The sequence below is a fragment of the Mytilus trossulus genome, chromosome 6 (assembly GCF_036588685.1).
Source record: "Mytilus trossulus isolate FHL-02 chromosome 6, PNRI_Mtr1.1.1.hap1, whole genome shotgun sequence".
In the NCBI taxonomy this organism is placed as follows: Eukaryota; Metazoa; Mollusca; class Bivalvia; order Mytilida; family Mytilidae; genus Mytilus; species Mytilus trossulus.
In genome coordinates, this window is record NC_086378.1 from 76453628 (window position 1) to 76470022 (window position 16395).

Consider the following 16395-nt stretch of genomic DNA (forward strand, 5'->3'; position numbering starts at 1 on the left):
AATTCAATTTGAAGTTGAAAGAAAACGAATTAGTACCCTTGGAAATTTTTATTAGAAAAACTTGTGTAAGAATGATACATTTAAGCAGAGTACATTATAATTTTAAAGGTAGGAGTTATCGATTATTGATTGGAGTAAACCAGAGTTTTAAGTTGGGAGAAAACGAGTAAGAAGTTGGAAGAAATTCAAGTTTGAAGTTGAGAGAAAACAAATTAGTACACTCGGAATAATTTATTAGAAGACTACTGGTAGGATTGCTACATTTTAGCAGAGTATATTGAGATTTTTAAGGTGGGAGTTAACGAGATATTAATTGGGGAGAGGGGATCGAGTTTTAAGTTGGGAGAAAACGAGTAAGAAGTTGGGAGAAAACGAATTAGTACACTCGGAATGTTGTGGCGTTTTCATCGTTTGTTTTGATATTTTCCCAAATAAAAGAAAGATCCGGTTTTCGAGTTACACTTTGACTTTTCCATTCAAGAATGTGGGCGTTGTCAACATGTACAAACATGACATTATTTATTCTATAAAACTCATAAGATTTGCAAACGAAAGCATAATTGACGATCCTGTGAAGCAGACAACACTAGCTCACGGTATACTAAAACATCTTCACTATTGAAAAATTATTGTAATGGCATTATTATGTTACAACTTTCAATCAATAAATTAATAGATTATAAACAGTTACAAATTTAAACAATTATCAAATGCATGTTAAAATTTAATACATTTCTCAAGCACACAAACACACAATATAATATGCGGCAGAATCAAGCAGGTATAGTGATCAGTCCAAAACATATATTGAAAAACTTACGGACCCAAATATCTCAATATATAATCTATAAAACTGAAGTATAATGTATGCTTTTTGCAGAATATAGAGATGGCACCACATAAAAAGGAAAAGTGTAAATACTGGGAGAAATGTTTCAGAAAAGATCCTGCCCACAAAAGAGATTTCCTCCATCCTGGTGATAAAGAGGAAACAAAAAGTACTGGTGTGTAAATAAATATAAATAGTTATGTGTGGTTATTTAATATATAGACTCTTGAATTATGTTATATTTTTAATGTATTACCATCTACAATTTAAAAAGATACAGGGAGCATTAAACATTTCAAGTTAAATTTAAGATAATGTAAATGAGTCTGGCTTTTATTACTTCATGTACTTGTCCAATACTACTGAGTAAGTCAGCTAGGCCACCAGTGAATCTAAGAAATCTGTAAATCTTCCTAAAAAGTATGCTTATCCAGGCAGTTTGTGTAAATTTATACTAATGATGAAGTATTCATTTCTGAGGTAACAACAAAAATACCCTCATGGAATGTATAGTATCATTTGTTTTGAGTGATATTTATTCTCTTACCATATCAGTTTATAAAATCATTTTACAAATTTATATTTTATACAGATGTAGAAATGAAAGATGTGACAGTTAGCAAACCAACATTAAAGAGAAGTGACACAGATATATTAATGGATGATGATACAAAAGAGACAAAACCTAAATTAAAGAGAAATAGAACACATGCTATCAGTGATGATGAAGATGATGATGAACCATCACCACCGCCAGTGAAAAAATTACGATCAAAGACTGTTTCTGTTACAAAGGTAGATTCAAAATCAGATTATGTTATTATAATAATAGCTACATGTATACAATCATGTTTTGATATGAATCCTCATTGTCAGTTGTCATTAATTGAATTATACATTTAACACTGTCAGCTGTAGAATTGGTGAAAGACGGATCATCCAATCAAGAGTAGAATGTCATATCTGAATATAGTTTAATTACAATGAATTAAGTAACAAAAAACTTAAAATTCATCATTCTTTGTATTTCTGTTCAAATATTAAATTTTCATTATAGTAGATGTTGTGCATGGATCTATTACTTTGTTGATGACCAGAAAATAGATTTACTTTAAATTCACAAGTTTGATAAATTATTTTGTACAGAAAACAGGAAGTGGTGATTCAAAGAAAGACGCAGATGATGATGATGCTGTGGCTTCAGGTTCAAAGAAAGACACCGATGATGATGATGCTGTGGCGTCAGGTTCAAGTGAAGATGTTTATATTCCAAAATGTCAGTATTGGGATGAATGTTACAGAAAAGATCCAAATCATCGCAAACAGTACAGACATCCTGGCGATGGTAGAAAAAGTTCCCGTCCTAAACCTGCTAAGAAATTGGAGGAAGGAGTTCAAGTTAATTTAACTGGTGGTTATCGACTGAAAAGACTTGGAAGTGATTTCACATGCACGTAAGTTGTCACCTGTTCAGGTTGTGGTCAAAGAATTGTAAATTAAAAAAATCATACAATTTTTTTTTGTTCAGTTGTAAAAAAATAGAATTTAGTGATGTGCCAGTACACTATAAAGATTGAAAATAAAATTTAAAAAATCAGTGCTAATTTACTTGATAAAAAGCTGAACTTTATTTTAGAAGCATTAAAACTCATAGTTGAAATGCTTGCATTTTTAAATGTCCCTTGGTGTCTGTTGCAGTTCTGCCTATAATCTGAACATTCAGATTATAATTAATTTTCAATTACACGTTTTGCTATTAATAAATTTACCAGGTTTAACTTCTCTCTGATTACTTATTTTACAGGTGTATTGGATGGAAAATACAGAAAAATGCTACAAATAAGAGAACATGCAAACATTTACGAGAATATCTTGGTGATAACTTTGAAAAGGCCAGAATTGGACAACTTCCTGTGGAAAAAAGAAAACCTGTTGAACCAAGTCAACGTTTCCAACATATAACCATTAGTCTTCTGCTGGCTCATAAATATGAGGCAAAGTAAGTATTTAAAATGAGACCAGTAACTGTGAGCAAATTTTACTACTACAAAGGGGAGATAATTTATCTGGTTGAACAATTGAACGTTATTTCAATTTAGTGACAGTATATTCCTGATAAATCTTGTGAGGTGTTCAAATTTATAATTAAAGTGAATTTCTTCTCTTTTTTTAGAAATTGTAGTAATCCAGTCGGATGGTGGATTAGTGAAAAGTTGGATGGAGTCAGAGCATTTTGGAATGGAAAGTAAGATGATAATAAATTACTAAGTTTATTGTTTTGATAAAAATATTCAATAAAACACACAGTCACAAAAAGTTAAGATGTTAAGTAAGAAATTCTGAAAAAGAAGTAGAAACCAACTTAAATAATAAAAAACCCCATAATACATGTATATTAAAATAAACTTTTATCAAATTTAAATAATTTCCCAGTATATTGAACTATTATTTTGTTTTGCTTTTCAGATGTTTCTATTCAAGACTTGGAAACCCATTTTATGCACCAAAATGGTTTACAAAGGTAATAAGATAATACACTATGTCAAAATTATAGAAGAACATTTAACACATTGTCATTTATTTTTGGTTAGATGTCATAAAAAATGTTCATAAGCTGGGGATACACTTTTTTCTTGTGCAAACGTTGTTTTTTTTCAAATATCACTGTTTTGAAGGTGGGTCTCACTCATATCTTAGTGTGATGGGGGATTGGACAATTTTTTTTTGTAGGAGTGAAAGTCAAATAACTGAGCATGAAAATAGGAAATGAAGTCAGACTGGACACATAAAAAATAAGCAGGATCTGGGATCAGACCCCATCCCCCCCTGCCCCCAAAATAAAAAAAAACCCAACCAAATAGAACCCCATGTAAATTATTTATGATACAAGATGTAAACTCTTTTTTATTTGTACAATACCGCTGTTATTTAATTTTTAGGATCTGCCAAAAGACATACATTTAGATGGTGAATTATTTGGAGGACGAAAGAAATTTCAGCAAACAATAAAAGTTGTGAAGAATGCTGAGTGTGCTGACTGGAATAAGATCAAATACTGTGTAGGTTTAGTATTTTGTTAATGTTTATTCAAGTTTTATAAATAGGATACCATGTTTGTGAGAAAATAATATAAACATTAGTTTACTTTAAAGTTTTAGTACATATGTATATGAAAATTTATCAGAATAAAATGCCAGGGAATATAAAGGGATGTGGAAATGATTCTGCACTTTGTTTTGTGTACACATTACTAGTACCCAAGTAATGACGTAAAGAAAGTAATTCAAGTCTGATTTTCTAATTTTCATATTTATTCCTTTTATTGCTTCTTTTTACAGAAGGTCTAAGATCTCATTTTGATAAATATTAGTATTCTTTATAGGTTTTTGATTCACCAAATATGGGGAAAGATACTTTTGAAAAGAGAACAAAGACAGTGAAAGATTGGTTTGATGCAAATAAGTAAGTTTTCACATTTAAAAAAAAGTGTAAATCATAAATAGTATAAAAAAGTTACTAAAATTCCAGCTTCTAGATTCCTGCTATAAGGAATAGTACAGTAAAAAAATTGTTAATCCTAACAAAAGACTTTTTTAATTGCAAAAAAAGGACAAATCTTGTTAAAAAAAAATTATTTGTAGAAAAAGCTATTTTAAGCCTATTAAAAACAAAAATTTCTAATTATTTAAAGAAATAAAAAAAAGTGTTTTGGCTAATTTCCACATTTTAAAAATGTTGCTGTTTTTGCAGGCCTCAGTATGCTGAATTTTGTGATCAGTATAAATGTACCAGTAAACAACAGTTAGAGGATGATCTGAAGAAGATGATAAAACTGGGAGGAGAAGGTCTGATGATAAGAGAGCCAGGATCTGTGTATGAGAGATGTAGATCTAAAACATTACTCAAACTCAAGAAATTTTATGATGCAGAGGTATATATTATTTTGTTTAGTTGATGTGAGTTATTTACAATATTATAAATGCTAAGGAGGGAGCAACCACACATTAAGCCATGACACAAATGAACCACATGTAGCCATGACACAAATGAACAACACATAGCCATGACACAAATGAACCACACATAGCCATGACACAAATGAACCACACATAGCCATGACACAAATGCACAAAACATAGTCGCATGAAACAAATGCACAACACATAGTCGCATGAAACAAATGCACAAAACATAGTCAGAATATAAATTATCAACACATAGGCTAGTCATTAAACAAATGAGCAACACATGGCCATGAACACACTAAAACACATAGCCCTGTAAATGAACAACACAATGCCATGAAACACTTCTGACTTTAGCATATAAATGTGCAAAAATAATTCATGAATTCAAATTTTTGGGTTAATATTTAGGTCAACTTGCATTAAATCAAAAAGGCACATATTGGTTATAATGATAAAGTAATAATATCTAAATTTTTATAATATCGACTCATAATTTCTGTAATTTTCAGGCAGTTGTCATTGGTTATGACCCAGGAAAAGGTCGTTTCACAGGAGCAGTTGGAGCTTTAAAATGTAGGATGGAATGTGGGAAAGAATTCAAAGTTGGATCTGGGTAAATATGATGTTTTTATCTTTTTGTTTCAGTAATTGAAAGATATTACCAATGCATATCAGATTTTTATATATGAGTATCATTTTCCTTTTGTTTATAAGAAAAGACAGTGGGGTAACAAAGGTCAATGAGACAGCAACCAGGTCACCATACAATGTTTAATTAAAATTATTTGACATATTTTTTCAAGGAGAAATTTCATACAGATTTTGAAAGATTTGGTAATTAATTTCTGTTTTTAGTCCCAAACCTTTAGTTACATAATCAACTATTTACTATGATTAACATCATCTTGATTATAGTTTCTGTATGTTTTATTAAATGCTGTTGACTATTTTGCATATAAAATAATTGAAGATAACTTTTTCAGTATGACAGACAAAGACCATAGAAGACCACCTAAAATTGGGTCCATCATTACATACAAATTCCAGGAATATACAAACTCAGGCAGTCCTAGATTTCCTACATATTTAGGTAAGTATTATTTTATTTTCAGGAAAACACTTTTTTAAAGTCATTCTCTGTTGGTATAAATCAGTTGAGAATACAGGAATATTCAATAAGACGACAATATTTAACTTTTTTAAAGTTTTTGAAAATTTCACTCTCTGAGAAGCTAAATTATCCTGTAATCGTAACAGAAATTGTCGTGATAAAAGTGCCATATGCAAATTAAACATCCATGAAATCTGCTTATAACAAAAACTTTATTTTTTTCAGGTGTTAGAATTGATGCTACAGAACCAAAAGATGCAGAGCTCCCTGAACTTCCAGATGATATTTAATGACATCTGAAGTGTAAACATCAAGGCAGCATTTGACTATTTACAGGGTTATCTCCCATGACAATTAGATTAACAAGATGTAGGATGTAGAGTATGGGACAGATGGCTTAGAATGTTACTAATATTTATATAATGTACTGGTATGTGTTGTATGTGTGGTAGAAAATGAAATTGTAAGATTGTGTGATTTAGAAAGATAATGGTAGAAATTGAAATGTGATTTAGCAATATTGTTGTGTTATTTATGAAGAATGGTTATTTCAGTGTAGTAGATGAAGATTTACTTATACTGGATGTCACCATTAGTTTAAAAAAGTTGTTAGTTGATGGGTGATTATTGTTGACAATCTGTTTATGCATATTTTATTTTTTGTACTGTTCAATGTTTTTCATATATTTTGTCTTACATTAAAATCAAATAACTTTTTTAATACTAGACATATTGTCATTTTTATTGTGCCATGAGGTACTACGTAATTATTTAGAGTGCCATATTTCAATATGATAAATATGTATCATGTTTCAAACATTCTAATCCTGATTTAGAATAAGTGAAGACTAAAAAGAGAGATACATAACTCAGACAGTGCCAATATACTATTTTATTTTATATAGAAAATGTATCAGAAAATCTCGATCTCATTATCATAAACAAACACTAAAAGAAATGAAATAGTATACTTTGTGTACCACTTAGACTGACTTAGTCATAGTATTTGTAGTTGTACAATTTTTACTAAAAAAAGAAAAGAAAAATGAGTTAATAAATATATATATATATATATATATATAGTCAAGTGGATTCAGTCACTTAATATCATTTACAATCTTATGGAACCATCAATGAAATCCAGATTTGTTTAGTACCTTTTATTTATACTATATATATGTGACATTCATTCTACTTTGAATACACTAAAAAATACATAATGAGAAGATTTTCTTTCTATATATGTGATATAGATTATAATTGTTTTGTTTTTCTACCTATTTTATATTATTTTGAATGTTTATGTTTACAACAATATCATTGTGCAATGTTTTAACCTACATTTAATATTAACTTATTCATTACATTTTTTTATCTATACCACTAACTTTACCATTTCTGTGATATTATTTACATATTATTGTATCATTTATCATTCATACACAATGTTTTTAGAATTAAAATGTTTTACAAAAGTCATTTTCAATTGTTATGTGGATATTTTTTTATTTTGAATATCAAAGGGTTATGAGTGTCTCAGTGTACTAAGAAAATTACATCAGACCATTGGTCAAATATCTGCTGTTTAAGAGATTGTTAACCAATCACATTTTTGGTAATGCTATTACAGTGGTAATTTAATCCACCAAGAAGTTCCTGGGAGGCATATTTGATGATTCCCACATGTAGCCACACAAATAGATTTTCCAGAATTAAAAGATCTCAGAACCAAGATTTGTTATAGCAAAAAATAAAGCAGTGATTTTAACTTTCTTACATTTTCATTTAAAAAAAACCTTCTTGTTGACAAGTCACAGACCATAACAATGTACAGGCTAGTATAAAAATAAGTTGTAATTTGATTGCCAGTGAGACAACTCTTCACTATGTCCAAAAGACTAAGAAGAAAACAACAATAGGTCACAGTTTTCTGTATGGCCTTAAACAATGAGCATAATCCATACATAAAATTTATAAAACCTTGTTTATATTTATACCAAAATCAGAGAATGTCTTTATATCAATTATTAAGTCAAATAAAATTGAGAATGGAAATGGGGAATGTGTCAAAGAGACAACAACCCGACCAAATAAAAAACAACAGCAGAAGGTCACCAACAGGTCTTCAATGTAGCGAGAAATTCCCGCACCCTGAGGCGTCCTTCAGCTGGCCCCTAAACAAATATATACTAGTTCAGTGATAATGAACGCCATACTAATTTCCAAATTGTACACAAGAAACTAAAATTAAAATAATACAAGACTAACAAAGGCCAGAGACTCCTGACTTGGGACAGGCGCAAAATTGTGGTGGGGTTAAACATGTTTGTGAGATCTCAACCCTCCCCCTATACCTCTAACCAATGTAGAAAAGTATACGCATAACAATACGCACATTAAAATTCAGTTCAAGAGAAGTCTGAGTCTGATGTCAGAAGATGTAACCAAAGAAAATAAACAAAATGACAATAATACATAAATAACAACAGACTACTAGCAGTTAACTGACATGCCAGCTCCAGACTTCAATTAAACTGACTGAAAGATTATGATTTCATCATATGAACATCAGGCACAATCCTTCCCGTTAGGGGTTTAGTATCATACCATCATAACATATATGAGAAGAACATAACCCGTGTCATGCCAACAACTGTTTTTTGAATAAATGTGTTTAGTTCCGACAAGGGAACGTCACCATCTAAAAACGGATAATTAACCATAGGAAATGAAAAATCATCCCTTTTATCATAAATTTTAGTATTCAGCTTTCCGTTAGTGATATAGATATCAAGATCGAGGAAAAGCTTTATTTAAAGTAAGTTTAGCAGGATAAATTTCATTAATATACATACTGAAGTCGTCATTATTGAGAGCCAAAATATCATCCAAATATCTAAAAGTATTATTAAATTTGTTTATCAGATGTTGTTTTGATAGGTCTTTGCTTATTAATTGACCTAGTCTACCTTAGATCATGTCACATGACAGATTGCTCTCTTGGAGATGGAGGACACGATTTGACTTGGTGTGTGAATTTGTCTTCTTGCAGGCTAGGTATCATCAGAGACATATATATGTCTCTGGTATCATGTAAAACAGATGCTCAGCAGGGCTCAGCTTGATACAACTGCAGAGGTTGATTCTGAACAGTTAGGGCAAATATGGACACAACATTCAAGCTTGATACAGCTCTGAATTTGGATTGTGATTTTAAAAATAGTTGACACAGAATGAATGTGGTCTAATAAAATCTAAATACATGGTTAGATTCAACATATAAAACAAAGTTTAATTTTGGACCCTTATGGCCCCTTATTCCTAAACTGTTGGAACCAAGACTCCAAAAAAATCAATCCCAACTTTCGTTTTATGGTCATAAACCTTGTTTAAATTTCATAGAATTCTATCAACTTATACTAAAGTTATTGTGCAAAAACCAAGAAAAATGCTTATTTGTGACCCTTTTTGGCCCCGAATTCCTAAGCTGTTGGGACCAAAACTCCCAACCTTCCTTTAGGGGTTATAAACCTTGTGTTAATATTTTATTGATTTCTTTTTACTTTTACTAAAAAATGTATACTAAAGTTATTATCTGGAAATCATCCATCTTTTTTATTTTTGAGGTCATATAAAAATTATTGAATAAACATAAGAAGATGTTATATGTCACAATGTGTAAAAGTAAATCATTATAGTTCACAGTACGGTCTTCAACACAAAGCCTTTGCTCACTGCGAACAGCAAGCTATATGAAAGGGACCCAAAAATGATGTGTAAAATCAATCAAACTGGGAAACCAACAGTCTAATCTACATCTACATGTACATATATATAAAAAAAAAAAAACCCAGAGAAACACTTATTAACCACATCAACAAACAACAACCACTGAACATTAGTTTCCTAAGCATGTTTGTTTGATTTCATAAAAAATGAATTCTTGGGTTCTTTCATACATGTATGCTGAATATACCCATGTATTTTAGATATTGGGCCATGAAAGATAAATGTCCAATTTCAAATGTTTAAGGGGGCTCGCGGGTCTAAATCATTTTTTTAATTTAATATAGGATATACCTATATTTTTCTATAAACGAACTTTAACTGATTCTAAATAGAACCAGATGCTCCGCAGGGCGTAGCTTTATACGACCGCAGAGGTTGAACCCTGAACGGTTGGGGCAAGTATGGACATAACATTCAAGCTGGATTCAGCTCTAAATTTGGATTGTGATTAAATAGTTGACACAGCATAGGTTTCTGACACAGAATGAATGTGTTCTAATGAAATTAAAATTTTTGTTTTTTCTTAGAGCAATTCACTATGCTTTTGAATATTATTCCTCTCAAAAAAATGTTTGAAGAAATTTTCTTTTTATTTATGAAATTTCAAATGAGAAAATTGAACCCATTTTTTTTAATCACATCCCCCTTTCCCTTATTCCAAAACTATCTCAATTAAAATTTCTAATGGAGTTTGCAACAATTACTACTCATTTAAATACATCATAAAATATTAAGATGTAAAAAAAATGCTTGTTATCACTGAATGGTAAAGATTATTTTAATTTATCAGTTGGTAGTAAAAAGTGAATATACATTGTATATTGTATATATAACAAAGATTTAAGTTGATTCTGGACAAAGAAAGATAACTCCAAATAAAAAAATATTCTTACAATTAGATATTTCTTGCTTACTATTCTGGACAAAGAAAGATAACTCTAATTAAAAACAAAATTGCTATTTCACAATATTTTGCAATAAGATATTTCTTGCCATTGCGCAATACTGTGCAATTGAAAAGACTTGCTTTTGCACAAAACTTAATATGATAATTTTAGATCCTGATTTGGACCAACTTGAAAACTGGGCCCATAATCAAAAATCTAAGTACATGTTTGGATTCAGCATATCAAAGAACCCCAAGATTTCAATTTTTGTTAAAATCAAACTAAGTTTAATTTTGGACCCTTTGGACTTTTATGTAGACCAATTTGAAAACAAGACCAAAAATGAGGAATCTACATACACAGTTAGATTTGGCATATCAAAGGACCCCATTTATTCAATTTTTGATGAAATCAAACAAAGTTTTATTTTGGACCCCGGATTTGGACCAACTTGAAAACTAGGCCGATAATCAAGAATCTAAGTACATTTTTAGATCCAGCATATCAAAGAACCCAACCGATTAATTTTTTGTCAAAATCAAACGAAGTTTAATTTTGGACCCTTTGGACCTTAATGTAGACCAATTTGAAAACGGGACCAAAAGTTAAAAATCTACATACACAGTTAGATTCGGCATATCAAAGAACCCCAATTATTCAATTTTTTATGAAATCAAACAAAGTTTAATTTTGGACCTTTTGGGCCCCTTATTCCTAAACTGTTGGGACCAAAACTCCCAAAATCATTACCAACCTTCCTTTATGGTCATAAACCTTGTGTTTAAATTTCATAGATTTCTATTTACTTATACTAAAGTTATGGTGCGAAAACCAAGAAAATGTATTTTGGGTCCCTTTTTGGCCCCTAATTCCTAAACTGTTGGGACCTAAACTCCCAAAATCAATACCAACCTTCCTTTTGTGGTCATTAACATTGTGTTTAAATTTCATTATTTTCTATTTACATAAACTAAAGTTATTGTGCGAAAACCAAGAATAATGCTTATTTGGGCCCTTTTTTAGCCCCTAATTCCTACATTGTTGAAACCAAAACTCCTAAAATCAATCCCAACCTTTCTTTTGTGGTCATAAACCTTGAGTCAAAATTTCATAGATTTCTATTAACTTAAACTAAAGTTATAGTGCGAAAACCAAGAAAATGCTTATTTGGGCCCTTTTTGGCCCCTAATTCCTAAAATGTTGGGACCAAAACTCCCAAAATCAATACCAACCTTCCTTTTGTGGTCATAAACCTTGTGATAAAATTTTATAGATTTATATTCACTTTTACTAAAGTTAGAGTGCGAAAACTAAAAGTATTCGGACGACGACGACGACGACGCCAACGTGATAGCAATATACGACGAAATTTTTTTCAAAATTTGCGGTCGTATAAAAATGAAATAAAAAAATGGGGTCACCGTTCATTTACGCTCACTATCTGCCTTCGAAAGAATCATACATTTTTGTTAATGTCCTTTTTTTCTGTTGAACTAAATAGGAGAAATATCGGTAATATCGAAATAAACTAGAGGCTCTCAAGAGCCTGTGTCGCTCACCTGTTACTGTATTTACTGATGTCGGTCATCTTGGTTGGTAGATGGGGTCATTAGACACTTTTTTTTAAATAGATACCCTAGTAATGATGGTGGCCAAGTTTGTTTAAATTTGGACCAGTTTCAGAAAAGAAAATTTTTGTACAAGTTACAAAAAATGACGAAAAGTTGTTCAATATTGACTATAAAGGGCAATAACTCCTAAAGGGGTCCTCTAACAATTTTGATCATGTTGACTTATTTGTAGATCTTACTTTTCTAAACAGTATTGCTGTTTACAGTTTATCTCTATCTATAATAGTATTCAAGATAATAACCAACCAGATGCTTCGCAGGGCGTAGCTTTATACGACCGCAGAGGTTGAACCCTGAACGGTTGGGGCAAGTATGGACACAACATTCAAGCTGGATTCAGCTCTAAATTTGGATTGTGATTAAATAGTTGACACAGCATAGGTTTCTGACACAGAATGAATGTGTTCTAATGAACTTAAAATTTTTGTTTTCTCTTAGAGCAATTCACTATGCTGTTCAATATTAATCCTCTGAAAATAATTTTTGAAGAAATTTTCTTTTTATTTATGAAATTTCAAATGAGAAAAATTGAACCCAATTTTTTAATCACATCCCCCTTTCCCTTCTTCCAAAACTAATCTCAATTGAAATATTCTAATGGAGTTTGCAACAATAACTCATTTAAATACATCATAAAATAAACTGTAAATAAAATGTAAAAAAACTGCTTGATATCACTGAATGGTAAAGATTATTTAAATTTATCAGTTGGTAGTAAAAAGTGAATATACATTGTATATTGTATATAACAAAGATTTAAGTTGATTCTGGACAAAGAAAGATAACTCCAATTAAAAAAAAATTCTTGCAATAAGATATTTCTTGCTTACTATTTTGGACAAAGAAAGATAACTCTAATTAAAAAAAATTTGCTATTTCACAATATTGTGAAATTAGACATTTCTTGCCATTGCACAATACAGTGCAATTGAAAAGACTTGCTATTCCACAATACTTAATATAATAATTTTAGATCCTGATTTGGACCAACTTGAAAACTGGGCCCATAATCAAAAATCTAAGTACATGTTTAGATTCAGCATATCAAAGAGGCCCAAGAATTTAATTTTTGTTAAAATCAAACTTAGTTTAATTTTGGACTCTTTGGACCTTAATGTAGGCCAATTTGAAAACGGGACCAAAAATGAAGAATCTACAGACACAGTTAGATTTGGCATATCAAAGAACCCCATTTATTCAATTTTTGATGAAATCAAAAAAGTTTAATTTTGGACCCCGATTTGGGCCAACTTGAAAACTGGGCCAATAATAAAAAATCTAAGTTCATTTTTAGATTCAGCATATCAAAGAACCCCAAGGATTCAATTTTTGTTAAAATCAAACTAAGTTTAATTTTGGACCCTTTGGACCTTAATGTAGACCAATTTGAAAACGGGACCAAAAGTTAAGAATCTACATACACAGTTAGATTCGGCATATCAAAGAACCCCAATTATTCAATTTTGATGAAATCAAACAAAGTTTAATTTTGGACCCTTTGGGCCCCTTTTTCCTAAACTGTTGGGACCAAAACTCCCAAAATCAATACCAACTTTCCTTTTATGGTCATTAACCTTGTGTTTAAATTTCATAGATTTCTATTTACTTATACTAACGTTATGGTGCAAAAACCAAGAAAAATGCTTATTTGGGTCCCTTTTTGGCCCCTAATTCCTAAACTGTTTGGACCTAAACTCCCAAAATCAATACCAATCTTCCTTTTGTGTTCATAAACATTATATTTAAATTTCATTCATTTCTATTTACTTTAACTTAAGTTATTGTGCGAAAACCCAGAATAATGCTTATTTGGGCCCTTTTCTGGCCCCTAATTCCTAAACTGTTAAAACCAAAACTCCCAAAATCAATCCCAACCTTTCTTTTGTGGTCATCAACCTTGTGTCAAAATTTCATAGATTTCTATTAACTTAAACTAAAGTTATAGTGCGAAAACCAAGAAAATGCTTATTTGGGCCCTTTTTGGCCCCTTATTCCTAAAATGTTGGGACCAAAACTCCCAAAATCAATACCAACCTTCCTTTCATGGTCATAAACCTTGTGTTAAAATTTCATAGATTTCTATTCACTTTTACTAAAGTTAGAGTGCGAAAACTAAAAGTATTCGGACGACGACGACGACGACGACTGACGACGACGACGACGACGACGACGACGACGACGCCAACGTGATAGCAATATACGACGAAAATTTTTTCAAAATTTGCGGTCGTATAAAAACTGCAAAATTTCCTTAAAATAAACAATTTTAGTGCAGCAACCCAACAACGAGTTGTCGGATTCATCTGAAAATTTGAGAGGGGAAAGATCTTATTCTGATGGACATTTAAATCTTGAAAGATTTGCCCTAAATGTCTTAGTTTCAAAGATATAATTCAAAAACTGCATTTTACCGCTATGTTCTAATTTTTTGTTTGGTAGGCGGGGTCATCGGACACATTTTTTAAACGTTATACCACAATGATAATTGTGGCCAAGTCTGGTTAAATTTGGCCATGTAGTTTCAGAGAAGAAGATTTTAGTACAAGTTACAAAAAATGACGAAAAGTTGTTAAAAATTGACTATAAAGGGCAATAACTCCTTAAGGGGTTGACTGACAATTTTGGTAATGTTGACTTATTTGTAGGTCTTACTTTGCTGAACATTATTGCTGTTTACAGTTTATCTCTATCTATAATAGTATTCAAAATAATAGCCAAAAACTGCAAAATTTCCTTAAAATAACCAATTCAGGGGCAGCAACCCAACAACAAGTTGTCCCAGTCGTCTGAAAATTTCTGGGCAGATAGATCTTGACCTGATCAACAATTTTACCCCATGTCAGATTTGCTCTAAATGTTTTGGTTTCAAAGATATAAGCCAAAATATACATTTTACCCCTGTGTTCTATTTTTAGCCATGGCGGCCATCTTGGTTGGATGGCCAGGTCACCGGACACATTTTTAAAACTAGATACCCCAAGGATGATTGTGGCCAAGTTTGGTTAAATTTGGCCCAGTAGTATCAGAGGAGAAGATTTTTGTAAAAGTTTACGGACGACGGACGACAAGTGATGAGAAAAGCTCACTTGACCTTTCAGGTCAGGTGAGCTAAAAAAGAACTAAATTACAGAAATCGCTTAAATTTTACAATTATTTAGTTTATGTACAGCTTATTCGAAAACAACAATAAAAAATATAGGTCACCGATGAGTAAACAAAGATATTTCAATTTTAATGCCAAAAAATGACATTTTTGCACCAAAGGGAGATAATTTGGAGCTTTTTCAGTGATATCAACATTTAAAAAGTCTCCTAGGGACAACACGAATTAATTTTTCGGAATGAATTTTGGATCATATGATAAAGTAACAACTACTTAAGGTAGGGAATAAAATTTGTAATGAAAAATTAAAGTTTATTTTTTTTCGGAAAATCTTATACCCGCGAGCCTCCTTAAGTTCTCAGTTCTGATTAATTCTGTATGCTGTGTTAAATATTTTATCACAGTTCAAATCCAGACCTGTGTATCTGCCATTAAGCTTACATGTAGATGTTGTCATATTTGCCCAAACTGTTCATGATTTCAAGAATTCAAGATTTCATATAAACCTTAGGAAAATTGATCTAGAAATAAGCAATTAATACTAAGTATTAGAAAAGACTTGTTTTTGACCCATACAGATCTGTACTTAGTGCCCTTTTTGTTGTTGGTTGTATAAATCCCCTGCCAAACATAAGCCCTTTTCAACTGATTTTCATGGTCTGTTCATATATTGTGCTGTTACATCACTGGCCCTGGTAAGGGTGAGTGTTGAATGCCTAACATGTACAACACACAACATTCTGTATACTCTGCCTGTTGGAGGTAAGGAGCCTGTAATCAAGTGGTTATTATTTGTTATTGTATATGATATTTGTTTTACATTCTTTGTTCTATATATAAATCAGACCATTTGATTTTTAATTTGATTGTTTCTTACTTTAGTCATGGTGGGTCTTTTATAGGTATCTATTCAGTATGTATTGTATGTCACATGTTTCTGTAGTTTCTGTGGCCATTTTTGTTACTGAGACCAAAGATCATGAAGATTGAAAAGTAAAATACATTAAACATTTGAGATCTACATCTTGAACAGAAATACCAAAATAGTCTTAGGTCAATGATGGATGAATTGGGGTT

General features: G+C 31.1%; 1 protein-coding gene across 2 annotated transcripts; it reads left to right on the plus strand.

Annotated features, from left to right (window-relative positions):
* The first annotated feature begins 467 nt into the window (after positions 1–467).
* On the plus strand, positions 468–7249 carry LOC134721871 (uncharacterized). 2 transcript variants are annotated; one of them, XM_063585136.1, is made up of 14 exons: positions 468–596; positions 881–1004; positions 1422–1624; positions 1976–2033; positions 2076–2283; positions 2634–2828; positions 3003–3074; positions 3296–3350; positions 3769–3888; positions 4212–4291; positions 4580–4760; positions 5307–5410; positions 5781–5887; positions 6134–7249. In XM_063585136.1, the coding sequence occupies exons 2-14, from the start codon at positions 890–892 to the stop codon at positions 6196–6198; spliced, it is 1563 nt and encodes a 520-aa protein (XP_063441206.1). In that variant the 5' UTR covers positions 468–596; positions 881–889; the 3' UTR covers positions 6199–7249. The 2 variants fall into 2 exon arrangements, with proteins under 2 accessions (XP_063441206.1, XP_063441205.1); XM_063585135.1 differs by having other exon boundaries at positions 1976–2283.
* Positions 7250–16395: the final 9146 nt, after the last annotated feature.

Bases quoted from the DNA above. Each gene is read 5' to 3' on its own strand.
- LOC134721871 (XM_063585135.1), top strand. From the start codon at position 890: ATGGCACCACATAAAAAGGAAAAGTGTAAATACTGGGAGAAATGTTTC. The intron at 5,411-5,780 runs GTAAATATGATG...TAACTTTTTCAG, and splicing joins GAATTCAAAGTTGGATCTGG to TATGACAGACAAAGACCATA. The intron at 5,888-6,133 runs GTAAGTATTATT...TATTTTTTTCAG, and splicing joins TAGATTTCCTACATATTTAG to GTGTTAGAATTGATGCTACA.